Source organism: Aptenodytes patagonicus, chromosome 3 (assembly GCF_965638725.1).
Source record: "Aptenodytes patagonicus chromosome 3, bAptPat1.pri.cur, whole genome shotgun sequence".
NCBI lineage: Eukaryota > Metazoa > Chordata > Aves > Sphenisciformes > Spheniscidae > Aptenodytes > Aptenodytes patagonicus.
Window position 1 is genome coordinate 64,222,644 of NC_134951.1, and position 26,940 is coordinate 64,249,583.

The 26,940-nt window shown below is 40.8% G+C and overlaps 1 protein-coding gene across 1 annotated transcript in view; it reads right to left on the reverse strand.

Moving 5' to 3' along the window:
- SAMD3 (sterile alpha motif domain containing 3) overlaps nt 1-25,144 on the reverse strand; it is a 40,950-nt gene extending 15,806 nt beyond the window's left edge. The window contains exons 1-7 of the mRNA XM_076335496.1: nt 25,118-25,144; nt 24,910-25,015; nt 23,959-24,148; nt 19,987-20,097; nt 9,505-9,690; nt 9,111-9,195; nt 1,902-2,069 (exon numbers count right to left, since the gene is read on the reverse strand). Of these exons, the coding sequence (XP_076191611.1) occupies nt 1,902-2,069; nt 9,111-9,195; nt 9,505-9,690; nt 19,987-20,097; nt 23,959-24,148; nt 24,910-24,988 (819 nt within the window). The 5' untranslated portion in view covers nt 24,989-25,015; nt 25,118-25,144. The remainder of the gene's footprint in view (nt 1-1,901; nt 2,070-9,110; nt 9,196-9,504; nt 9,691-19,986; nt 20,098-23,958; nt 24,149-24,909; nt 25,016-25,117) is intronic.
- Between the last annotated feature and the right edge of the window lie 1,796 nt (nt 25,145-26,940).

Genomic DNA, 26,940 nt, shown 5'->3' on the forward strand with positions numbered 1-26,940 from the left:
ATCTGTTCTTCAAGACTTGGAAAAGGGAAGAAGGCGAAGGGATCTGGCTAATGATAATTTGAAAATCATTTAGTTTTGCCTGTGGTATTGGCTTCTAGACCAAGTGTTTATTTTCTGAGGCGAAGACTCTTTGTTTAGCAGCTTAAATTTATCGCAAAGTAGTTAATGCCAAGGATTAGCAGAAAGGTGCCTTTATGTGTGTTCCTAAATATACAGAATTAAAACCCCCACACGACATTTGTTTAAAAGAACGATAAACAAACGTCTTGTTCAGCTGCCATTTGTAGTGACATAATTTAGGATGTCAGAGCCAGACATACCTGGTTTCAGTGTAGAAACACATTTAAAACTAAGAAAGGTATGATTCCCTCAATTTTGTGGGACTCATTCTTAAGCCTTAACAGGCTCCACAAGTGTTAATTCTTTTGCATTTATATCTCCCTGCTGTTTAGGATGCGGGGAAAATACGAGAAAGAAAGTAAAAGTTGTTCAGGGAGACTCATCATCCTCTCACCTCCTTCCAGTTTAACCCTTATTTGCTTACAACATTAAGGCCAGCAGAAAATCCCTAAGACTTTAGAAGAGGTGGAACATACTTCCTTCTTCTTCAATTTCTAAAGCAAACAAGGAGTGACCAGTGATGGCCTTGGGCAATGCAGTTAAAAAGAGCGGTGATTCCCAATTTACAGACACACAGCGCAGTGCAGTTACACCTTCTCTACAGAAAAATGAAGTCGAGCATGCAGTCCCTACAGGATCACTGCAAAGCCCTTCTCAACTAGCTGATGTGACAAAAAAGACCCACATTTGCCCTTTCCAAGCATGAGCGGATAAAGGACGGCTAACTCTTAATGCATGCACAAAACCAGGAACCTGTCATTTCTCCTTTAGCACATGCAAGACTGTTTATTGTTTTGCACCCAAATTAAAGGTTTCTTACTTCGCACATTCTGCAAACATTTCAACTAAAGCAGGCAAAGAAGAGGGAAGTGTTTATTCCTGCATACATTAATCAAAAGGGGATAAACAGAAATTACTGAAGCTTCTAAAAAAACCAAACCAAAAACATGTATCTGCTTTTTGGGTAGAAAACTACAGCTACCTTCAAACACAAGGGCGATTTATGCAGAAATGCATCCAGTTAGCCACTCTTGCTACCCTGAAGACATGTGTCTGGTAAACAGCAGGATGGACATACGTAAACTAAAGTCAAATACCTGCTTACATATCTTCTTTATCACATTCTTACAATTGTTTAAATTTTACCACATTTTAATTGCAACACCAAAGGAAGTGTGAGGAGTGTTGGCAAAGCATAACTGGAACCTGAATGTATTTATGAAAGTGTATAAATTAATTAGCATGCTTCAAACACTTACTGGACAGTGATAGCTCTCTGAATTCTCTAACTAAAGGGAAATACAGCAACTGCATGCATACATTCCTAAGCATCCCTATGTACATCACACATCAACACAAGCAGCTTTTACGTGACAGTAGGCCGTTTGCTACCAGCTCAAATATCACTTCGCATTCTTATTTGTCCAGAGGTTTCAGCTCTTAGACATAAGCCTCTATTGTTTTTCACTCTAACTGGAGGTGCATAACCTAAAGCAGAATGGGAATATTGCATTTAAAAAAAAAAGACAGAATTTTATGTCCAACTGGCAACAACTCTAAATGACAACAAATGTGCAAGGCATCCAGTATTGGGTTCAGCTCCACTGTTGATAGTTATCCAGAAAGGAGAAAAGTCAAGGGTCTGGCTATAGGACAAACGCTTTACAAAATGTGTTTAAATAGGACGAGATCACTTCGTTCTCCCCTTTACCGGCTGGTGGCCTTACCGCCAGCAGAGGAGCTGAAAGACACAGAACTCAGTTAAGCACCAAAAATCTTACCTCTACCTGCACCTGGACGTCATCAGGTTTGTTTTCAGCAAATGAAGATTTCCTGGTCTGTCCTCGCCTGTGGCCAAACTTGCATTTGTTCCTCAGGACTTGCTCATCATCTTCAATGGGTCTCCTCACATATTTGAAGCGATCTTTAAGGGCCCGTTTCCATAGCAACTGCATGGGGAAAAAAAATCTGGCATCTCCAGTATCTTTCAAGAATTTGCCCCATTCCTAAAGCAGGTCACTTTGTTTTATCTAACTCTGTTTTATAAAAAAGTGTTTGCCACTAAGCAGAAGACGACTCTTAGGGTGGCATCAGCATACAGGTGGCTTCAGGACTGAAAGAAACACAAGCACCTGTGGTATATGACTCTATGGCAACTGAACAGCAGGGCTACTGGCACTGGCGTGGTTCGTTAAGGATGACAGTAGTTGAACCTAAGGGTTAGATTTATCCAATATAACCAGGGCTGTCAGTGAAACCGCAGTTTGCTTTCCTTTTCTCAGCTCTACTTTTGGATGCTCCATTGATGACATCAAGTCATGAAACTACACGGTGAATCAGATCAGCTCACTGGTGCCACAGAAAACTAACGGGGGTTTTTCTGAGTGGATTATTTTTCCCCTGTCTCTGACTGGTTGTGCAGCTGTACGATTACCATATCTAACACAAGGGAGCAGGAAAGACACGGTGGGACGCTCCCTTTTGCGGGAAACCTAGTTACACTGGACCAAGTGTATTATTAAACTGAACTCAAAATTGCTGAATTAAAAGGATCATTTAAGTAGGTCCTAGCATTTGCGAGACCTCTCAAGGCATGTAAATTGCAACTTAAAGGCAGTTCTGCATTGCAAGTGGATGCAGTCCCTGTTTAATGGAGCTACTCATCGCTCCTTGGCAGCCGAACTTCCTCGTGCATCCTTATGGACAGACGGCTGTTTACCTGCAGTCCCCAGCTGGGCTCCCCATGGCGGGACCCAGCCGTGCTAACTACCGACACGCAGGGAAGCAATTACTAAGCCAAGGCTGCTAAACATGTCTGCAGGCAAACCCTGCAGTTGTGAATATTGAAAATGTTTTGTCAGATCCTCAAAAGCAACGGCTTATTTCAGTTATTGAGGGTTTTCAACGGTCAGAGGGAACAAAAAGTAGTCGGAAAAGTGACTGTAAGTGGCAGGACGTGGCAAGAGAGATTCAAATAGCTGTTACTTCATTTTCTAAAATTGACTCCAATACTATACTCACTTAATACTATACTCAAGCCTGTACTCACTGACATACTAAAATGCAATATAAACAGAAGAATGATTACCCCAGATTTCTTACCAAAATGATGTCCTTTATTAGTCAAGGTCATATGACTGTAAAGGTTAATTTTGGTGTAAACCAGGATTCAGTAAAAGTAGACTAAGTAGTACACTATCTTTCTTTGCAGCAAGTCTGACATGCCTGCCTTTCTCACCCATGGGATATGGATGGAAGGGTCTCTTAAAAGATGGTGGTGAAGGCAGCATGATCTTGCCTTTCTCCTGCTGAAAATACTGCTCCCACCTCCCTAGGGTACTAGCCGACTTACAGGTCCTCAATCCTAAAAGCAAGAGCTCCATGAATGGTGAAAAATGAGAGCGGAAGAGCTACGAGAATACAGCCCCTGTGGCGTCTACCTCAGCTCTTCCTGGGCAGACCTGGGCCAGCCAGGGCAGGTGTCCCCCCGGGAAGGGCGCACTTTCTGCCACCCACCTACGGGCTCTTACAGAAGTATCCTCTCACTGCCAGTCACATGTGAACATCTGGGAACCGGAAAGAAAACAAACCCATCTGCATTTCTAGTTTGTAAACTTCAGACTTAGGATTCTGCCAGAACAGGAGTCACATTGTCACCAACCTAAACGTAACAATTAGAAATAGAGCACAACTGCTCACCCAGCCTTCTCACAAGGCATATTTACAGCCTCAATTTGAGTATTACACCCCAGCACTGTTTTCAAAAGCAGTAAGGTGACTGCATGCCTTGAAAATCCCACTTGCTATCCACCTGAACCATTAAGGTTCGTGAATATGTTTACAATTCTGGCCCTATGCACTTACGTTTTGATGCAAATACCCCAACGTTACATGCCTAGTAAAATTTATTTGGAACATTGTTATTTTAAGGCTGTTAAGAAACAAGCAAACAAAAACCTTAGCTTAATGCTTCTCTGAAGTGTTCAACAGATGTTAAAAAATTTTAAAACATGATAATCCCAGAATATATTAGCAGCTGACAATTTACATATCCCCTTAGTTGAGTTTTGCACAGTTTCTTTCTTTTGAAAACCTTTGTTCGGCTAAAAGACATTTTCACTTATTCTTCTACATGAAAGAATACGCTGACACCTATACAGAGCTTTAAATATCCCTCAAAGTTCAAAACATTCAGCTGTTTCATCCTCGTGTCCTCAGATAAATTATGAGTTTTAACGAAATCTATTTCTCTAATAGGATTCTCAGAAGCTTAGCCAAGTCCCTTCTCACATACCTATTTCATGAATATGAAATGTATGTGAGCACATACATTTATGTGGCTTCCCTAGCGGGTAATGCATCTTCCAAAAAGGATGCTTTTGTTACCATTTTTGAGCCAATAACTTTATTTTCTATTAATTCCCCCCCCCAAAAAAAGCCCAAACCACCGCAGGAAGGTTTACAATGCTTGTAAGGGAGCAGACGGATTAGTCTGTGTCTATCTGACATAGGAGGGAAAGGATTATACGCAGATTAAAAGCAGTAATTTACTAGCGAATAATCATTTTGTGCGCAGCGGTTACATAAATCAGGCATGTCAGCACTGGGATCCCGGGTTTCACTGGCATCACGGCACCGCTCGGCAGCCCCGAGCTCGAGGGAGCCGCTTACACAAAGCCCACTGGCGGGCGGTGCGGATGAGAGCGAGCCCTCTCTTTTCCTTCCTCGTGTACGGCTGTCTTGAAATCATACCATTTTCAATTGTTGGCTGAAATGAAATTAAATAAGGGCAGTGACTCTTTCCAAATGGTTGGTTGTAACCCTTGTAAAAGGAATAGGCACAAATAGAATAGTATCTTGCAAGTGGTCAAGAAACAGTGTCATGCCCATTTTCTTTTGACTGCTGCAACTATGACCTTGGCTTTTTCTATATAACCTATTTGTCTGTAACCACTGGCAAATGTTGCATTGGTTACATTATAGATCAGAAATCTAATACTCTATTTCATGATTAAATGGAGATTAATTTTTTAAAATGTTGTATGTGTTACCTTAGGATAACATTGTTCTTTAAGTAGAAGAAAACATCATGGGAAAAACTCCTTAGGTAAACACCTTAAAGCACTTCTTTCCAAAAGCTAATCTTGGAACAGGGTGGGGAAATTAATTTCATTCCAAGTGCTCCACAGACCTCTTAAATGAGTTTTGCTTTTAGTATAAAATGATTTAATTTTTTTAATTATTATTTAGGATTTCAGATAATTCTTTCTTAATTCTTCCTTCTACAGTGACCTAGTAAATAACCTTCTTTTTAAATTAATAGTATATAAGTAGCTTATTCGTAACCTTATTTTTAAACTTATTCATTTAGAATCATTATCATCATTCAGACTATATTCCATTAGATATTCTTTTCAAGGGCCTATGGCACAGAAGCATATTTTTCTCTACTGCAAAATTAAATAGGAAACCTTTTAACCAAGAAAATAGAATTATGGGTAATCAACTAATAAATCTTGAAACACTAAACCTTTAATGACCTCTCATTGCCACAGTACGAGATTGAAAATATTAGGCGATACTTCTACATAATGCACACATTGTTTAAACTACTTGTTTAAAATAGTTTGGAGTTGTAAATAAAAAGTGCCCAGTATTTTTTTTGGGGGGGGAGGGGGGGGGCGGGGAGGAATGTTCAAAATTTTGCAAGTAAATTTTTTCCTGTCATGAAAATACCGGTGTGAATTTAGGCACTCTTAGGTTTGTTTTTTTGTTGTTGTTCATCTATGTTTTCCAGCAGATCTTTCCCCTTTCCAATTTTCCAAGCTATTTCATTTCCATGAAAACGTTGCAACAGAAGTGCTGACATTTCCAATTCAAAGTTTCTCCAAGTTTTTTATTACATCAAGTTCTTTACGTTCTGATTTTCTGTTCTTGGTCAGAAGAAAAAGCTAATTCTGGAATGTCAAGATCTCTCACGGAATGAACTTTCCCTTTTCTCAGCCAGAAAGCCCACCCGCCTGCCCCCACCCACCCGCGGCACGCACAGGCGTGCATACTTGCCGTGGAAGAACCCAGAACAGTTTCCACTGCATCCTTCCAGCAGCCAAGACACATCCATTTCTGGTGAAGGGCTCCAAACCATAAGACTCGCGAGTTAAAAATAAAATCGCACCACTGACAGGCCTTCTCAGGGCATCTCATTAAGAGCTATTGCAGCCTTCTGCAGACCGCAGCAGACGCTGCGGCTGCTCCTCCACCCCAAAGGGTAAGCAACTGCTTTCCTTCTAAGCATGAATTTAGAGTTTAACTGAATCTAGGAACCGAGACATAGCACAGCAATAAATAAAGAGCAATAAATTAACGCCATTAACAATACAGTGGGATAGAGCATTTTGCACGGCAGAAAGGAAAACACCCGATGGCAGAAGCGAGCTCCAGCACGCCAGAAGGAACGCAAGATTTAGTACCCCAAACTACGTTCAGCCCTTTTGTTTTTTTGAAATGCATGCAACTATTCCTTTTTCCTGTAACTTTGACAAGAAATTAAAAGTCCGAATACTTGAAAATGTTTGTTGGTATTCCAAATAAGCTCAGATAACTTTATTAATCTACCAGTCCTGGAAACCATTATTCTCAGAGGCCTGCCCAGCTGAATTGCCATGTTCGGCATGTCCCTTTCTCCAGCCTTTCAACACACCAAAAGGAGGGAGTTATCTATCAAACACAGACATCTGTGCACAGCTGGTCACCCGAGGCTCCCTTTGGAGTCCCCAGAAAGAAACAAGAACTTCCATAGTGCTATTCTCTTCCCAATGTAGACACCAAAAACATTGTATGAACTGCATCTCCAGAAGTTTTTAGATATAGTTATTAAATAACTAATGTAACTAGCATTTTTGCTTAAAATACTACACTCGTTACAGTTTTCCTTTTCTACATTTAGCTACCAGTCCCCAAATAAAGAGCTTTCTGCTTTAACCTCTGAATTACTTTATTGATGATAGTTTTCTTAAATACTTTCACTGTACTATTCAAAAATTGTAATAACAACTGTCTAATTATTATAGATAAACAAGTTTAAGGTATTCAAAACCTCTCAATAAGTAATGCTTTACATCCTACAAGACCTGTGATTCAATACTATCAGGAACAGAAAGCAGCCATTCTTACAGTCCCGTGCTAGCCTGAGGCAATTTTAAAAGAAAAGCCTACAAAAAACTTCACTTCTTTTGAGCTGCTGAAGACACTTTTTCTGAGAAAAGAGGAAAGAATGGTGGTTAGCCAATTTTTTGTTGTTGTTGTTCATTTGTTTCTTAAAGGTATATGAATTCAGTTTTACTGCAAACCTCATGCTAAGTAGCTGTGCGTATGTTGTAGGGTTTGTTTTAAGCCGTTGCTGTTGTAACGCACATCTATCTCAGATCAAGAAAAAAGAAGTATTTATAGCCTTTACGATTGTGAAGGAAGAACAGAATGTCTAACAGTAGGGCCAATAAAAATAGTAATTCATCCTCACCCCCTCCTCCAAACTTAAGCACACAGACATACACCTTTAGTGCATTTTTTCCTGCCTCAAGCAATAGAGAGGGGCTGGCTCAGAAGCGTTAGACTAGCAATATTGCAAACTGCTAATTCCAGCTTCCTCACTTACTTATGGCGGTTTCTGCCAGATATGCTTTCTAGCAAACATGAGAGAAATATCAAAAGATAAAGAACAACTCTGAAGTCTCTGCCCCATCACACAACTTCTGCCAGCACCAATTCTGGGATCAATCTGGGAAGCGATGAGCCATTTCCCAAAGAATGGAGCTGTAAGTAGTTTCACTCAGTCTACAGTCCTGCTGCAATGAAAGCCCTTTGAAAACCTTGCTTAAGAACCTCTGTTTAAAAACAATTTTTAAAAGTTAAAGGCTGTAAAAAGGTCTTTGGACCCACCCAGAAAGTCATTCCAGCTCCCCTTCACAAAGGGAGCCAGATGAAGCTGTAGCATTACCCAGGACCCTGGCCAGGGACCCCCGCTGGAGTATTCAGAGAGGAATCCTGATTGAAAATAAGGGTGGACTGTAGCTCTCTGATCCTTCTGCTCCCTCTCTCCTTTCTGAGATAAGTTTGTTTTCTTTAGTCCCTTCCCTCCTACAATGCCTGGGCTCAGGGGAGAACTAGAATAGCCACCCCTTAATCCTCACTTTTTTTTTTTAAATTCTCAAAATTATTTTGCTTTCTGCAGTAAGTGTACACAAGATACGTATTTATATACGTTTAAAGCTAACAATCCCCACTGAGTCTCACAAACTTTTACAAGACGCTATAAAAGTATCACATGGCAAAGCAATGATGTGAAGGTAAAAGGTTAACACTGCCCTTTGAGACCACAGATACGTATTCTGGATCACAAGAGTGAAAAAATGTAGTTCAAATTTAAGTCATCTCCTTCCATTGCTTTCCGTTACATCCCCACTGAGATCCCAACCAGTGTTTTTAAATTTTTATTTTTTTTTTTTAATTAGGCCTAGTTTCCCAACATACCTAAACTAGTAGTATTACTACATGTTGTAGCTAGATATCTAACACAAAAGTGATTATAATGCATTGCAAGAGCATCAGTCATATGTTAGTCCTCATACAATTTTCTAAAGGCTTGGCTTCTTTGTTTTTAAAAACAAAACTATGTCACATTTACTTAAATTTATCCTTTGGGGGAAATCAATCCAGAAAGAAACTGTACTCAAAAAGCAACCAGGGACTTCATGTACAGGTCTACATGATCTCACAGTGGCTTTGAGGAATCACTGTGACTGGATTAATCTTTAATTAATATAATGAAATAAGAATGTGATTTGCCAAACCTGTCAAAGTGAAGCTTACAGTGCTGAATAGAGTCAGTATATAAGAAATTTATACTGATTTCCTCTGAACTAGGTTATTTTCTTGTGATCGATTGGGGGGGGGGGGATTATTTCCGTATTTTTCAATTTTACAATACTTACAAAGCCATTCCCATCTTCATCGAGGAATGGGTATGCTTGCAGTAGAGCATTGACAACAACGTTATATTGCTGACTGTTTGGATACCTGTGCAAACAAAATGGAGATGTAAAAGAAATAGTTGGTATTCTAGACAGTATTAGACACTGGCTGGAGTCTACAACTGATATACATCAAACTGACTCTTTCCAAGACTATCGGTTCCCCTCCAAACAGCAAAGGGAACAGCTTTAAGGTTCGCATGAAATCTTCCTGTTTGACTTCAACAGGTTTCAGGCCCTTAGCCTCCTCTATTTAAGCAAGCATATTAAAGAGAATGGCTTTACATCCATTTGAAAATTTACTTCTGCAGCCAATAGGTAATGCCCCCAAATAAATCTAACGATGTTTACTCACAGTGATCCTTCTAGGTATTTTGTCATATCTGCTTGCAAAAATTCAATAATCCTTATTCTCATACTGTGATCAGGGCATTTTTTTTCTGCTAATATGCACTTGACATCGTAAGGGAAGTCTGGCAAAGCATAAGAACTCGTCCACTGCAATGTCTTGTATCTTGCAAAAAATGATTTCAGATTTTTTCTGTAAAAGAAAAGATTATATCATCATGATTGCGTCCTTCTTCTATGGGAACGCAGGCAAGAAGGAAAGAAAAATACAAGCAAAAACTCAACACAAAGCAAAGTTACTGCTACAGAAATTCGAGGCTTGCTTTCTTGGTTTCTCCATAAAGACTACCTACAAAAGCTGCAATCAAAACATATGGAGTTAAAACCAGATGTCAAATGCGAAATGTTTTAATCAGCAGACACTAGAAGGTGGTCACTAACCGAAAGCAGAAGGCAGAGCGGAGGAAGTCACTGGGGACTTGCTACTGTTGCAAAATAACTTTATCTGTAATCATTTATAATGTGTTTCCTACCAGTTCTGCTAACTTACTAGCAAAAGTAAGTAAACAACTTAATTGAATAAAATACTATACACGACATTAGCTAAGACTGTCCTCCCAAAGGGGAAAGCATGGAAGGGATGACGGCGGTTCTCAACACACGGGTGAAGGCAGTTACCAGCACAGCGGCTGGAACAAAGTGGACACAGCCTGTAAGCACCCACGGCTCCCGTCCCGAGAGGACCATCAGCACTGTTTACAAATGTCACACCCCAGCTGGGGCGAGCCTGGGGCAGGGTATCACCACCGGCTACCCCAGTGCTTCCTGCCTCCAGAGAGCCTGCCAAACCCTCATTCTGAAGGAACACAGGGAAAAGTAGAGATAAATTGAGCTGGAAGTCAATCAAGCGCCACCCAAAAGGTGGAGTGGTTCTGGCAGCCCTAGACAGCTTCCCAGTCACAGTAGTCCAGACCAGAGGTGCCAAAGACAACTAGAGTCCTGTTACCTATGTGGTATCACTGCAATTTATGTTTGCTTTAACTTAAATTGCAGAGAGCAATTTGGAAACAGCTATCAGGCTTTTAAAAGAATTTTTAAAACAAAATGCTGTCGTTATAGATGACAAATGTAGATGCTAACATGGTATAAACATACAGATATCTATATCTGAATTAATCATCTGCATTCCCTTTATATTCACTGAGGAGAGATAAACATCGCTGAAGGATGACAGAACAATGAGAAGACACCTACATCAGACCAGATGTTCTCTCTCATCTATTTCTCTCCCTCCACTAATTATGAAAGAAATTAAGATAGTTACCACAGTTGTTGAAATCTACGCTGTATATGTCTCAGGTTAGGAACCCTGCACTTGGTAGGTGAAAGCACCCACACAAAGATGTGTGGCTGGACTAGGCATGCTCTGGTGTCCCTCCCAAGCTGCACTAGATTTTGAGTCTATGACAGTTATGGAGGGAAATACTGTAGACTTCAGTCAACACACACAAGTTTTCACTCCTAAAGGTCTCTATGGTAGCCTATAAATAGGAGCTAGGTATATAAATAAGAGTTGTGAAGAGTTTTAGCAAGGTCTTCATTGGAAGGTTTTGCTATCCAGCCTCTTTCAGATAAGGATGTAAAAAAAAAAAAAACCCAACCGAAAAAGCCCAAACCACAAAAAGCCCCATGGTAGCCAATATCTTTAGGCTAGTAAAATCAACTGCAATACCAATGGATGAGCATTTGCAATAGCTTAATTTACAGCGCTTTGAAAGATTATATCTGGGAGGCAGATTATTTTAGACCCCTGTAGTTACAGTAATATCCTCAATACCTTCTTGAGTAGATTACCCTGTAACTCTCAACCTTGTTGACCTGGTTATGCTGCCGCACCATCTTGGCATCTTTTAATGTAGGTTGGTAGCTTGCAGGCTGGTCAAAGCTTTACAGCCATGATATAACTTTACCAACGCCAACACTACTGCAAACTGTGATGCAGTGCTGAAAAAGAAAAAAATAATTTGGGTACTGTCGTCTGATCCTCATAGTTATATTAACAGCAGCAGCAGCACTAACAGCACTACCGTGTCCCCATGCAAAACAGGTACAAAATGGCCAAGGCTGTTGTCTCTCTAAGCTCACCAGATTTTATGGGACACAGATGGTTAACAGTAGATGCAAACTGTAGTGAACTTCTACTAGTACTTTACGGTCTCAAAAGAAGGAAAAGCTGTGCGAGAAGTGACAAACATCCACACAGACACATTCATGTCCTTTTTTGGTGATAAATTAATACACAAATGGGAAAATAAAACCAAACCCAGATTCTGAAATCACTTGGAAATCCCTCCTACGCAAATAAAGTGCAGATGTTCAATGTAGCATCAATGAGGAGCTCTGCAGCCTATGAGTTTGAATACTGTGCTTCCACCAACTTTACTGATGAAAGTGATGTAGCAGACAGGCTGCAAGTTACTACATACTATGTTCAACATGCTATCTTTAAACTAGCTCAATAACGTACAGAAGTTTAAAACGTGCAGTAATTTGTGGCTGAGTAGCGCTGAAATTCCTGTTGTTGCCAATACCAGTGAAGCTGAACTGCCATTTCAAAAAGTGGAACAGTTTAGCAGGTTCAGTTCAGGCAAACTGAACTGTACTCAGTTACTTGAAGAAAATAAAATTTTCTTGGAGTTGGGATGGCTAATAGCCAGGGAGGCATGGTAACTCTCCCCTCCACCAGTCCTTTCACGTTTGCCAGTACAACAAAAATACTCCAAATTCCATTTCTCTTCAGCCTTGCCCAACACAGAAAACACTTCCTTGCTGTCCAAACAAGATCCAAAAATTCCTTTAGTCTCCACAGTGCAAGAGATTAAATATTTTACTAGCTTTTGCTGAAATCACTGCTGTTGGGCAGTCATGTTAAATATGTGCAGTAATAGTTTACAATGAAATACAAGTTGGTTTGAGAAGAGACACAACTCCACACTAAACTTTATCCCCAGAAATGCTCACGTGCAAACTTGTTTAACTAAAAGAACAATTCAGTTACACTGTACGTGCACTGCTATTTATACATATAGCCAAGACCTTTCTTGATTGTGGAGAACGGCATTACAGCTAGAGATTTAGGTACAAACATACATAGCCTGTTTCTAACCATCCTTCTCTGGTCTTCTAGCTAACCTGAGACAGATAAGATCAAGATCCCAAAACGCAAATTACAACATCTTTTCTTTTCTCTCAGTTCTTGAGATATTTGATGCTGCAGCTAAATCAATCCAATGGCTAGCTGCTGCCAAATATCAGTCCCCCTCTCCCCCCACTGTCACGTGTCTCTACCCCTTTGTTACTGGTACTGGGAAGCCTCTAACCATGCAGCAAGTTACTTCAAGGAGCTACAGTGATGAAATTCTTCATTTTTCTTCTTGGTTTAGTGTTCTCACTGTTTAGGTCCCCAAAATAGCTGCCCATAAGGTGAGACAAATACCAGCACAGAGGAAGCAAGCTGGTCTCTATGTTTAGCTGCCATATGGAACTGCATCCTAAGAAGCATCTCCTCAGCAAGGACACAACTAATCACAGAGCTTTTGACCACTCAGCTTTTGCAGATGACCACTTTACTCACTGCACTAAGTCACAGCACTCCTTCACACAGCTATTTGTTTCTCTGGCTCTATTACAGCCTTACACTGCTCACACACAGCCTGTTTACTGACACACAAAACTGTAAGAGAACATCATTTTGGGAGGAGCAGTTTGTCTCCTTCAGCTGGCAAAAACCCCTAAAACAAACCAACCCCCCAAAAACCCACCTATTTGCATTATATAACCCCTGGGATCCCTAATCCCAGGAAATATCTTGTTTTACTGCTAAAAAGGCAAAGATTTTACACACTTGCAGCATCACCCGGATCATTCGATGAAGGTTTTAGACCATGGTCAGCACGGTCAGCGTCTTGTGCAACCTCATGCAGAGACACAAAGCTGCCTGAATTAGCTGTTACAAGTCAGTAAAAATAATCTTGGCATCAATACAGACGGCTCAATCAAGATAGCTGTGCAAAGTGCAGCAGAGACCTAGAAACAGGTTCAAACACTAGATCATATGATTTTGGCATTTTTAAGCTTCTGAGCATACTGGTAAGAAGGATCAGTTTCCTGTATCTATTTAGTTCACTTTAAAAAGTGACTTAAAGGACAGCTGAGCACATGCGTAAATACACTGCGTGCTACACGCTTTTCTCATTGTATGTCTACTTTACTAAAGTCCATGAGTCTCTGGCACCCATTGCGACATCTTGAATCAGCTTAGGTCCCAGTAACTCAGAGGACATCACAGTTGATGAGAACCTTGCTGACATCAATGGGTTACCACGTTTGGCACGTCAAGATAAAACTCAGCACATGGGTGGAGCCTCAATAGATTCCCATTTTTCACAGGTGAAGGTCTAGCCTTTCCCATGTCTACACCAAACATCAGCAAGAGACTCCTGTCTGAAGATTCGTAGGCTGGAAAAGAGTCCATGTCTACAAAGCCAAGGAAGAAACAGAAGAGAAAGCAAAACCTGGAGCTTGCAGATGTGAAGGGAAGGAAAAGTCTGTAGCTGTAGAAAATGTTCCGTTTCACTAACACATGTATTACATGCTTTCAACTTTATGACAATATTTAAGGTTGTAAAGGTTATTTCCATCAAAAGGAAGAAATTACGACAGATGATGAAATATCAAATGAAACTTTTTCCCCTTTCAATAGTAGGATAAAATAGGGCGCTCTTTTCTATTCGCAGTTCCGAGATCTGTGCCTAAAAGATTCCCATACTTCCCTTCATGTGCTTCACTGCCGTTTCCTACTTTCCAGCACAAATGCACAGTCTCCCAGTTATTCCCTAAAGCCTGGGATTTGCAGCCTACCTCGCGCATGATGATATCTTTTACTTTTTCAGTTCCCACTAAATTAGGGGCAGGTATCCCTTAGACTGAGAAAGAAGCTACCTGCAGCAGCGTTAGCTTCAGCAAGGCTAGGATGCGGGAAGCTGACAGACACACCGTAGCTGCCCATTTCCCAGAGCAGCTCCAGTTTCAGCTTTTCCTGCAGTACTCTTGCTATAGAAATCATCACATTCAGTACGAGCACAAAGTTATTTTAAAGCTGATTAATTTTGCCTGTAAGCTTGTGAGATGCAGACACAGCCTTCTTTTAGAGGGAGTCACGATTTTTTGACAATTTCCATTCTGAGGAGCTGCATCACGTAAGTGAAGGCTCTGCACTTCCACCTCATGTGAGGGCAGCAGCTGTAGGTTACAGATGGGGGGAGATAAAGAGTTCCTTGGGGAATCTGACTGACAGAACTGCCAGCTAAATCAGGCCATTTTAATGAAACAGCATTTATTTGCATTCACCCATGAAAGACGTGTTATACTGTATCCAAAGAATTTATGTATTTAGGGTTTCTGTTGTTGTTTTTATGGCTTTGCTAGACCTTAACAAGGCAACGCAGTTAGTATCTCCTGCAAGTAATTTGTAAGACTTGCCTTATTTCTGGTGTGGAAGAAAGGAGATTTAACTTTTTTTTCCCCTGCAAACTTTCGTGGAAGACTCACAGCACCATATCGGTAAATTCAGCTCTGCTGACCTCAAGTGCTCCAAAACCATGAGTCCAGTTGCTTTGACTTCCAAAACATTGAGGCAACAAGCACAGAGAAAATATTATTGTGAGTCTTCTAGGTTTTTTTTCTTTAATTTAAGTTAGTATTCTTAAGCTTCCTGCTGCAGTGCAGACATGAAATGCTGACTTAAAAAAAAGTGGCAGAAATTCTCACAACCACATAAATTGAAAACCTAAATTTAAAGAATCTCCCCCAAACTCTACACAAAACAAACCAAAACCCACAAATATAACAATTTTTATGAAGATAGAATAGCAATTGAAGTGAAATTATCAGGAATCATTAAAATAAAGAAGTTATTTTTCTATTACGATACATCATTCAACAGGGGAATCTACTACTGAAACAATAAATAGCTTCAGAAATATTGAGACAAATTCATAGAAGAAAGATTCAATCGATTACTGCTAAAATTAATGGGCTAGATGCAATTTATGGTTTTGGAATCCCTAAACATTAGCTGTTGTAATGGTATAATCAAAGGAAGCACCTGATTTCTGTACTTCTGAACAAAACAGACAGTACTTCCTTTCTTCTACTACTGACCGTTGTCAAAGACTTAACTTTTTTTTTTTATGGCTGCTTTTCTAGTTTCTATGCAGAAACCTTAAGTTACATATAAGAGGCACAGTCCAGCTGAGATTTTCTTTGTAGGACTATAGCTGCGTATGTGTATATATGCATACGTATAAAAGTAATATTTGCTCTCTTGTGTAAAGGGAGCAAAATAATCTGAAATAATTGACTAAGCGACAATTTTTCAGGCTAGCTACTCTCTTTTTTTTTTTTCTTTTCTTCCTTTTTAAAGCACAAACATAAGTGTGTTTCTGATAAAACACATTAAACACAGACCAACAGCATCAACGTGTGGGTAATGGGGGAGCAAAGGAAGGAGCTCTATAAATATCATTAGCAGAATGACATGTCAAAACTAAGACACGCTTGAGATGCAGCTACCCAGTAGTCAGTGCAGTTGCCTGCAGTCCAACCAAACTAGATGCGAGACTGCCCTAGCTAAGGAGATGCACACCATTGTTAAGGTGGCTCCGTGCTCTGCTCAGCTCCGGTCCCTATCAGCGGGGTGTTACTAGTTCAAATGTTGCACTAGTGCACGCTGGTGGGTGCCTGACCTGGAGAGGGCTTGCAGCAGGCAAGCCAGCTCCACTGAGGAAATGAATGAACGGCAGTTTGCAGCCATGCAGGCCGGCACGGCCATCTTGGAGACGGGAGCCAAGTTTATTTCCAAGTAAATCTTCCAATTCATTGTCCTTGGTATCAGCCCAAGTTTATGTGGGCGCCACCACCAATATACCATCAATGCTGGCAATGGCTTTACTGGTATATGAACACTTAGCAGGCCCAGGTTTAGTTGAGCACTGACCACATCTTCCAAATTCACAGTAAATAGAGAAGTTCAAGGCTGTCAAGGCTGGCCAGAAGATCTGTTATCTTGCTTGTGCACATAAGCCTGCCCTGAGCAAATTACTTAGGTGTTCAGACAGTAAATCTGCTACGCAACGCTCTAGAACTACAGAACACATTTTTATAGAAAGAATAAATGTGCAAATAAACCTGTACCAGGACATCACTCTTCAAGGAAAACAGCTTGACCATCATATTGGAAACAGTGAAAAAGGGATACGTTAGGGATGTCATTTGATAAACAAACACCTTGAGGAAAAGCAGACAGGACGTATAAACCAACCAATAAAAGGTTGGTTTTTCACAGTAGTGTCAGCTATTTACAAGTAATGACAGCCTCTGTCTTAGCAAGAAGATAAACACCAGGCTGCCAGGAGCCATCAAACTGCTGGTACTCCGATACAGAAAAGCAGGTATAGGGGAAATGTATTTATTGAATCGGCCTCTGTAGCTATCTTATTGTCTTCACAGAAGAGCACTGCTTCAAGATTAATCTTCTTGGGAGACTAACAGACAGACTGGCTGTTTTTACTTCTGTAGTTGCTAGCTAAAAGTTATTCCACTGGGGTAACCTGCAAACCTCATCGGGTCATACATATGCACAATTTCAATACAACAAAAATAAAAATTATACAATTGCTACATCCACTTACTCTTTTTTTGTGTTTAAACAGTCTTTGATATTTTTGTAATATTTAGTAATACAGAAGAGTGTATTGAACACAGTTGTTAGGACTACCTACACAGGAAACATACAGAGAAACTTTGAGCCAATTCACCAGCACTAACAATCTGTAAAAGCACCAAAGAATTCATTTCAAGCAAAACCATGCCCACTATTGAAGCTGTAGTTGCATGGGTCTTTTGGGGAAAAAACAAACAACCCCTCCAAAAAAATCCCCAACCCCCAAAATTTTAAGTTCTTCTTTTTCAGATTGGATGAAATGAATGAGGAGACAGAGGCTACAAGTGTAACCCTGGCCAAATATCGATCCTTTGAACTGCACGTTTAAACCAACCCCACTGAATTAAACTAACAGAACTGACTGTTTTAACCTGGCAGAACTGACTCTAGAAGTGCTGATATGAACTGCTCTGCCACCAAATAAGTGGGTGAGGTGGGAACACCCTCTAAGGAAGAATGGAAGTCGTCATTGTCCTTAGCTGCTCTTCCAAATCTGGCCTCGCTGATGAGAAACGGGTACCCACCCTCCTTCTTACTCAGAATAAGGCAGTAGAGTGTTTTATTTGCAGAACCACCTCCCTGTATTACTACAGCTTCCCTTTCCCCATTAGTTAAGATGAAAGGCTAGGGGAGAGAAACACATGCACAGATTTTAAACATTCCAAACTTAAAGCAATGGAAAAAACCCACTAGTTGATCTAACAGAAATATTGATTAACGTTATGCCAAAATACAAAAACTAGCCACCATTAGCCTGATGTGAAAAACCACTTTTCACCACGGCACACAAGTCCGTAGACTGGAACACGAGTGAAAAACAAACCAACCAACCAACCCACCCAGCTTTCAAAGTGAGTATATTAGCAGAATAGACAGGGGGGTTACTTTTATACTCTAGGCTAAGAAGCTATCATTATATTATAGTCAAAGCAACTTTTTCTGTTCCCATAATCAAATTCCTAAAACAAACTTCTTGTTCAACCCTTCACAACCTGCTTATAGCCGACATAATCCCCTCAAGCATATAAAACATTAAAATTTTCCATCGGTTGTTGAAAATGCAGTGAGTACTGTAAGGAAAGGAAGGCAGGAAGAAGATGAAAAAACAAAAAAATCAAACCTAAACTCTGTAATATCGCATTTATCAGTGTGGGTCAAGTCATAGACCTATCTAAACAGCAGCATTCACCTCCAAAAATAGTATTTAGCTTGGGATGAACCTAGTGCAGCAGTTAATGGGTGCAAGGGCTGTTCAGTTCCATCCTCGGCCTCAGTCAGTTAAAACAGCTGTTTCGGAGAAAGACATTTGCAGTTTCTCATCTGACCTTTAAAGAGAAGCCCTCATAAAATTTACTCAGGTCTTCAAGACTACAAATCATCACAGCTCCACTGACTTTTAGGGCATCTACTACTTCACCAAGAAGGGGCACTTCCATTTACAGCGGCAGACTTCCCTCCTCTTCTGCGCCTTCGCCCCAAGGTGAACTGGCACTGCTCTTTCACAGCCCCCTTCCCTTAGCAGGCCATTATGGGGCTTTGAAAGCTACTACTGACAACATTTGCTGAGAGCATTTCCTAAAGCCAGTCTATTCTGGGTTACGCTGATTCACCCAACCCATTTAAAACTCTTTATAGAGCACAAGGCAAATTACTCATCATTAATTAAAAATAAGCATCCTTTAGGAGTACAGGCTAAAAACCATCATTGCAAGATCCTTTTAATGGTTTATTCCGAGGTTTTTAAGTAATTTAGGTTTGTTTCGTTGGCAACGATGCTCACAGAACCTTTGGGTTTGGGATTTTTGTTTCGTTCTTTTGAAGCACGTAGCAGGACTTTATTTTAAAAGCGTTAACTATGTGATTCACTAAGCCCTCTCCTCTGTTCCCAGACAGCCTTATCCCTAACACCTTGTTACTTTTTTAAAGGGATAAAATAGACATGTTTACAGAAAGACCTCCCCTTATCTCAGAATATCAGACTGATGGTGAAGCCATCAGTCACATCTATGGGGGAGAAATTATAGCAGGCAGGAATAAAGGGGGATAATGATCAGCAGAGAAAGCTTCACAAACAAGACAATTGCCTTGAAAGAGGAACGGCACTCTTGAACACTAACTGCCCATCTCAAAGGGGAAAAGCATGTGGAGGAAAAAAGAAAAAGAAAAAAAAAACCACAACAAAACCTCCTCTCTTCGCCTCCAGTTTTTAAGGCGACTCATTTTGATAGCCAAGGAAAATGAGTGTGCAAATGGAACCAGCATGCCTATCTTCCCAACTGCTATATTTAAGGTGCCTCAAGCACACGATTTTTTTTATAGCCATATTCCACTCTGTAGTGATTAATTTGCCAGATTGCTGTTAAAAACACATCTGTAAAAGAGTATTTTTAAAAACTAGACAAAAAAAGACAAACCTGTATCTTGCCCTCTGCATGAGGCAACATGAGATAGTGAGCAAGGACGGAGAATAGGAAAAAAAAACACCAAAAACCAAACAAACCACCATTAGACTATTTCATTCAGTCAGATCCTAATAAATTTCTGCTCCTGCCGTTTTCTAAATATACCTGGATATACCTGAACCTGGCCTCCAATAATTAAGATCACTTTTTATAAGGTATCTGTTTAGTCTTAACAAAGCAAAAAGAAGTGTTTATGTCATTTTCAAAAGGTAAGGAAACTTTAGTAAATGCATTATAAACTCACTTTTGCTTTAGCACTCTGTGATCAATTAGTCCTTCTTCATTTTCAGTTGAGCACGGATATTTTTTCTGCTCCACAGGACCAGAAGAATTTAACATTTGTCTGTCAGTAGCCCTGAAAGAAAAAAAAAAAAAGGACAAAAAAGAAAAGAAAAAAAGGATTTTCCAAATTTTGTCAAGTTTTGTGCAGTTATAGAAAAGAGGTATTTTAGGGTTCTAAAATATCAGTGGCAGAAGTAGAAAAGGAGAAAGATTAACATATTGAATAGTCATGATTTTATGTGATGCTCACGTCTCTTAATCAATCTCTCAGTTCAATTATCAGACTCCAACAAGTTAAAAGGAAAACTGTAAATAATACTGCCTAGCGATATTCCAATTACTACACAGTTACAAAACGCAAGAAAACACCTTCTCGGGTTGCAGGAGAACTGCCCTCTCCATAGCCTGGCACCTCCTAATCTCTGGGAATAATTAACCAGTAGAATATGCAAGGGGTGGGGTGAAAGAGCGATTTACACAGTATTGTAAGGCAGTTTCTATTCAACTAGAACCTTGAACACTTGTTTTTTCTGGAGGCTAAGTCCATCTCGCACCTTCAAGTCAGCTTTGCATTACTTCAACCACTCTAGAAGATCCCCAAATGCCACCTGGTCTCACATCCCGCTGTTCCTGGTTATTTGCTCCAACTCTAGCCTGTCACTAGCACCAAAAACTCCAGATACCAACTTTGGTATGTGCCAGGCCAAACCACTGCTTTCCATTTAACCTTTGCGTCCACCTCTCTCCCTCCTCATTTTCCTGCTATTTCTTCTTCTCCTTTTGTTGGTAGAAGCCAACATCAACAGTTTTACCCTGCACTGGGGGAAAGACAGACCTGAGATAGGGGCTCCTATTACACTGCCAAGAAGTCATGGCAGCCATCAACTTTTTTTTTTTTTTTTTTTTTGGGGGGGGGGGGGGGGGGGGCACAGCTTCCTTTCTGTACCTCATCTCTTCAGAACCTCCAAACTCCAAACATGCTTTATAAACTGTTTCAGCTTCAGCTGCACTCACACATGAACGGCTATTATTGGAAATGACTTTAACATTTGCCAAGTTTATAAGGGGAGTTTCCCCTTTTCATGAATCAATACATCTCTTTTTCAGCTATCCAGCTAAAAGCAGAAAAATCCAATATGTTCTCTATGTGGCTCCTAGAAACAATCGATCTCGGAATTGGAAAGCATCTTGATATTTACCTGGTAACATCTGTGTGAGCTCCTCATATCCACATAAGCACAGTTTCTACTGCATGACCCAGAACGCTTCCACCTTACCAGTGACAGACAAAAGATGCTACATTCCGTGTCCTAATCCAAACTGCTGGAGGTGTAAGTCACATTCAGTGTCCTTTCACAAGTCCATTACTTCCACACAGAAAGCGTTCACCTACCATTCTCAAAACTCCATGTCCAACCAACGACTTTATTTCTGTTCCTAGCAGAGAGGCGAGCTGAGCACAGTTCACATGCAGTTAGATGTGCTAAGGACACCAGGATAAAGAGGTGTCCAGCCAGGAGCGCACCAACAAGCACCGGGGAGAGCATTCATGTGAGAAATACGACAGGGAAATACTGCTGGCAGCTCTTGGAAGCTCCACAGCAGTTTCAGCTGACCCAGAAGGAGATGGCTATGGTGCTGCTTTCTCCCCTGCCCTGAGCAATGCCGTCTCCACCCTGGCCCTGGTACTGGCAGGGTGAGCTAGTTCCAGGAACTGGCCTGACTGAGAAATAATTCTGCAGAACAGAAGAGGTGGTTGGTTTTCACCTGGGCTCAAGCACCACAGGAGAACGGCTAAGAACACACAGACTCAGTTTTCACAGTTGTCCTGTGTCGCTGTGGGACCACACACTCAGCTACGGATGCTACGACCAGTGAACCTTAGGGCAGTGACTTTGCTCATGCAACCAAGACTGCAGTTCAGCCTAACATCGCTGAGCAACAGAGGAAACGCGAGTTCACTTCACATATATTGTGGATCTATGGATTTTCAGTTTTGTCACATATTCTGTTCCTCTGTGTCAAAGTAGCTTACAAAGAAAATAATTTTATTACATTACTTTAAAAGAGGGTCTCATACACTTTATTCCAGTCATGAGTCCCTGAATTAGGTCAAAAGAAATTATTCTTAGAAGACTTTGTTCAAGATTTACCGAACAGACAAAATAATGACTCTGACACAGAATATGTTCCAGAAACAGCGGCTTATTTACCTACCTTCCCTGTAAATAGAGGAATACCAGCATCTTATTTTACAGGCAAGAAGACTACGTAGGGAAAGATTTTAAGGTAAATTATATTCACTAATATTTGAGATTTCCAGCATTTGGGGTTTTTTTGGGGTTTTGGGTTTTTTTAAGTTTGCAGAACTTCACAGGAAAGCTGTGCCCTCACACTACTGCAACTGCATGCTCTTTGTGAGACAGTAAGGCCTGCCTTGCAGGACTTGAGAAGTACACAGGAAACAGTCACACCCGAGATGCAGTCTACCCAAACATCCCTGACAAAGTCAAGGATGAAATCTAAATATCCAAAGCAGCATTCAAACTGCCCTAAGCATAAGAACATGTTTTCTTCTTCTGAAATCCCCTGCTGAAATCACTGTGTATCTACTGCACTTTGGATGAAGTAGAGGGCCCACATACAGTAGTCTTCTTCACAGCAGACACCTGCTCTACCTCCAAAGAGGGAGCTTCCTATAAATCAAGTGAGGCAGGACCCCGGTGCAGAGAACCAAGACTGGCTGTGATTACATACTTCAGGTCTATGATAAATCATAGATGCGGCAACATTGTCTTCTTCCTGCAGCCCCCCTTTCCTCCAATGATGCAGGACCATTTACCCAACGGGTTTCACAAATACTTCCACAAGGACAAGACGATGTATTTACGTGAGCAGTTTAGTTCTGCTCATGAGTGCAGTTTGATTGGAAATAACCCAGTCATCACCATTTACCATGCTTTGGTTTGCACTGTGGAGTCACCTCAGAGTGCACAACCTGGACTTCTTTTGGATTAAGGCAAATGCTACAGAGAATGCTCTACAGATCTACTCCTACTGGGCTACTACTGTGTACTAATGCAGGCTTAGCACTAGAGTCCTTTCCTTTGAAAAAGAGCGTTTTGCATCCATGGCAAGCCATTCTCTGCTGTCAGAATTCCTGGGCTTAGAAGAGACCACCCAGAGCTCAGCATGTCTCTCCTCAGGCAAGACATCCAGAAAAAATAATCCTGCAAGACTTACTTACAATAGATCAGAATAGAGGGGAGGGATGGGGACAAACCAACCAGTCAACCCACACTGAAACACTCAACCAAAAAAACCACAAGAAAACAACCTCTGCCCCCCCCCCAAAAAAAAAGAACCCCCCAAAAAAAAATGAAACACCGCTCAACCAAAAGCCAGAACACGCTCAGTGAAAACAGTATCTATGGAATTTGTTTTCTAAAAATTTACCTAGTTCCACACAGTGGGATTATTAAACGCTTACACCAAGATCAAATTCAGACCTTCCTTTGAGAGACTGAATTTAAAATACACCTGTGACACAATCTCTGGCCAAATCATGATTTTACTCCAAGGCTTGCAAACATTTAAAAATAAGTGCTTCAAAAGCTTAATATTGCAAATACAGAAAATTTTAGCTATAGTGAAAATTTGACAATGCTTCATCCAAATGAAAACTAGGTCCTAGAACTGGAAATGAAGAGCAGTTTAAATTAATTAATGGTGTTGTTCAGGAATGTTGATGCCCTGTTTAAAACCACAAGGTAATAACCTTATTTTGCATTTCAGATATTGTTAGAGATATTTAAAGTACAAAAAACAGCTACAACTTACAGCTGTAGAGCTAGTAGATGCCAGTTTTAAAATGCTATAAAAAGAATACAACTATACCCACACTGATTTTTTTCTGTGCCATGTACAAACTCACCCACTGATTACTTCTGGAAATTCTGGAGAAGCTGTTTTACAACAGTATGTAAGGGATTCTAGCCCACTTTTTTGTTGCTGGTATTTATTAATCAGGTCCATGAGCACTGCTTGGTGCCCAATCTTCTTCACCAGCTGCTGCACCATACGATCATTAAGAGCCAGAAGAGCTGCTCCACTTACTTCTTCTTCTGCAGATCAAAGAGGATTAAAGAATTACGGTAAAATAACTAAAATAACTTTATAGATACAGTAACATTCTATATGCCTAAAAACATGATGATGGAAGACAGGTCAAAGACAAGGATGCTTTCTACTGCTGACGGTCTTCTTCAACTGCTAAAAAGGTGATGTTTTAGCTACTGTCCTTTCCCAAGCAGTGCCAGGAGCCCTAGTCACTGGCCAGATACCTTCCCCTGACAAAAAGTGAAGTCTGAAACATACAGAAGCAGCGAGCTGACTATTTTAATGCTTTAAATCAGGCCTTGCTTAGACCACAGCAGACTGTAACTTCATTATTGAAGGAAAGCAAGCTTTTTAAGAGAGCACACAACAAATTGCCCGTTCACATAACAGTTTCTCATGCACTCTTTTCTAGAGTGTTTATATACTCAGATATAAAACACTTACACGCTACAGTTGCATTATTTCAAAAGATTTATACAATACAAAATAGGCCCTGTCAAGCCTTTTAAACTGCCAGCTCTGATTTGAGAAGAGGCATCTATTTACATACAGGCTTAATCTCACCCCCCAGCATTTCTCAGAGACTTCATGATGAATCTGCACACTTACTTTATCAGATCTATGTCAGTTCTCACCCTAATAAATTTCTATAAGAGTCTATAAAGTTAGCATATATATACATGCCCCAAAACAAGGTAGGCAGTGCCAACTAAAGGCATAGAAAGAAATACTAAACAAACCCCCCACAAACAACAAAAATGCTTACCACGAAACTTAGGAACTAGTTCTCCTAGATTTCTCTGTCTCAACCAGTTGCAGACTTGATCAACCGACCAATTTTCCATCTTCAGGTGCTCCAATGCTAAATTTCACTGTGAAATGAAAAGAGAGGATTATTTTTATGCTGAACTCTAAACTGAACTCCAACATTTCATAGGAAAAAAAATGCACTTAGCAAATAATGTTACATTTACATGCTCTGAATAAAAATAACGCAAAATAATCCAACTAATGCCTGTTGCAAGTAGCAGTTTCCTTCAGTCCCTCTCTTCACTTCCTCTCGCTTCCCTGTTTTCCCTCTGCTCTAAGAGGCAGCCTCATTCCTTATAAAACACAACCTGCTCCAGTACCATTAACACCCAGGTTTCCACACAGAGAAGAAAAAAGGTGTGAAATTCACCACCACCACGCTCATCAGGAAATGGCTGACATTTTACAGAAAGGAAAAAAAACCCCAAAAAACCCACCATCAGATAAGAGTCTGTCACATACATGTTGATAGTAAATCAAGCACCTTAACCCTCTCTGCACCACCAAGCAGGTACTCAAGCAAATACTTAACCCTCAATTACCAACAATTAAGGGCAATAAAGCTCCTGGAAAATGGAGGGGAGGGGGCTGCTCCTCCTGTTATTTGCTAGTCGCATCCTTCAGGCTCCAGCCCTCCCCGGGGAGGTACAGCGGGCCCCCTGGCAAGGAGGAGCGCGGGGAGAGGCTCCCCGGGAGCCGGCGGGGCCGGGGCGCGGGCCCCGAGCCCCGGGTGAATCCAGCACGTACCGTGTGCCCCTTCCCCGAAGGACCGCCTTGAATCGCGAGGGGGGTACACCGCATACCAAAATCAACAAGCAACCTCCTCAAGAGAAGATTACTTTTAAGACAAAGCTTGTCCTACTCTGCCAACTCCTTGACAGCTGAAAACTCTCTCCGAGGGTGATTTTCTTCTTCATGTGTTTTAGCTCTACTACAGAAAGGAGCACCAAGTGCTCCATGACTATGCTTGCAATCCACAGAAAACAACATCAGAGGAAATCATTCGAGCAAGTTTTTCAGATGACAGCACGAGTGCCTGGCATCGTTGGCCAAACGTTTCCTTGCTTCAAATACATCCGCGCCCATACCCTGAGCCTCCAGTGACCTCCAGGCTAACATGAGGATTCACCCACACAAGCCCCATCAGGATCTGGTCCGCTGCACTACAAAAAGATGTGCACCGTCCTTGACTAAAAACATCTCCGTTTTCATCCTTCAACAACAGAGACCCCCAAAATGGATACACTTCAGCTTATGCTCTTGTGCCAGTAGACTTCAGCAACTTAAAAGGGTTAAGTTTAAGAGGAATGTCTTTCTGAATTACATGAGTGGATTTAATTTGAAATGACAACAGTAGCCATACAACTCCTCCCCCAGGTTAAGCAGCAATAACAGGGTGTGAAAAGTCATTATTTGTTGAGAACTCTGGTGTAAATTAAAAATCACACCTTCCTGTCACACTTCTTACTTCCTTGCAAAGAGTAGGGCAAAAAAAAAAAAAGGCTCCAAAAACTTGAAAGATAAAACCGAATGCAAAGCAGAAAGATACTCGCCTTATCAACCAAGCACTGTAAAAGTAGAGAGATACATTAAAATGGTGGAAAGGTCACTGCTTCATCCTATAAGAAGACTAGCATCCTAGAACAGTCCTGCTAACGCAGACAGGCAGATACCAACGTTTCAAAAAGTGTCAAGCAAACCACAGCCATGCACAACAATACGCGCATTTAGCCCTGTGTGGCTGACTCTACAGCAAAAAGTCCATTTGCACATGGAAATGCAGGCTGTACACTTTAGGGGGAAGGAAGTGATGACAGTTTAGAGGCTCTTTTAAAAAAATCAGATTATCTGTATTAAGGGTCACTACACACAAATACTTTGAACTGTTTCTCAAAAGTGATTTCACTTACTTGCATATACTATAGATAAAGGAGCTAGGAAAAGAGCACACTAGTCTTCTAGCAGCATTGTGAAGGCAACGAGAAAG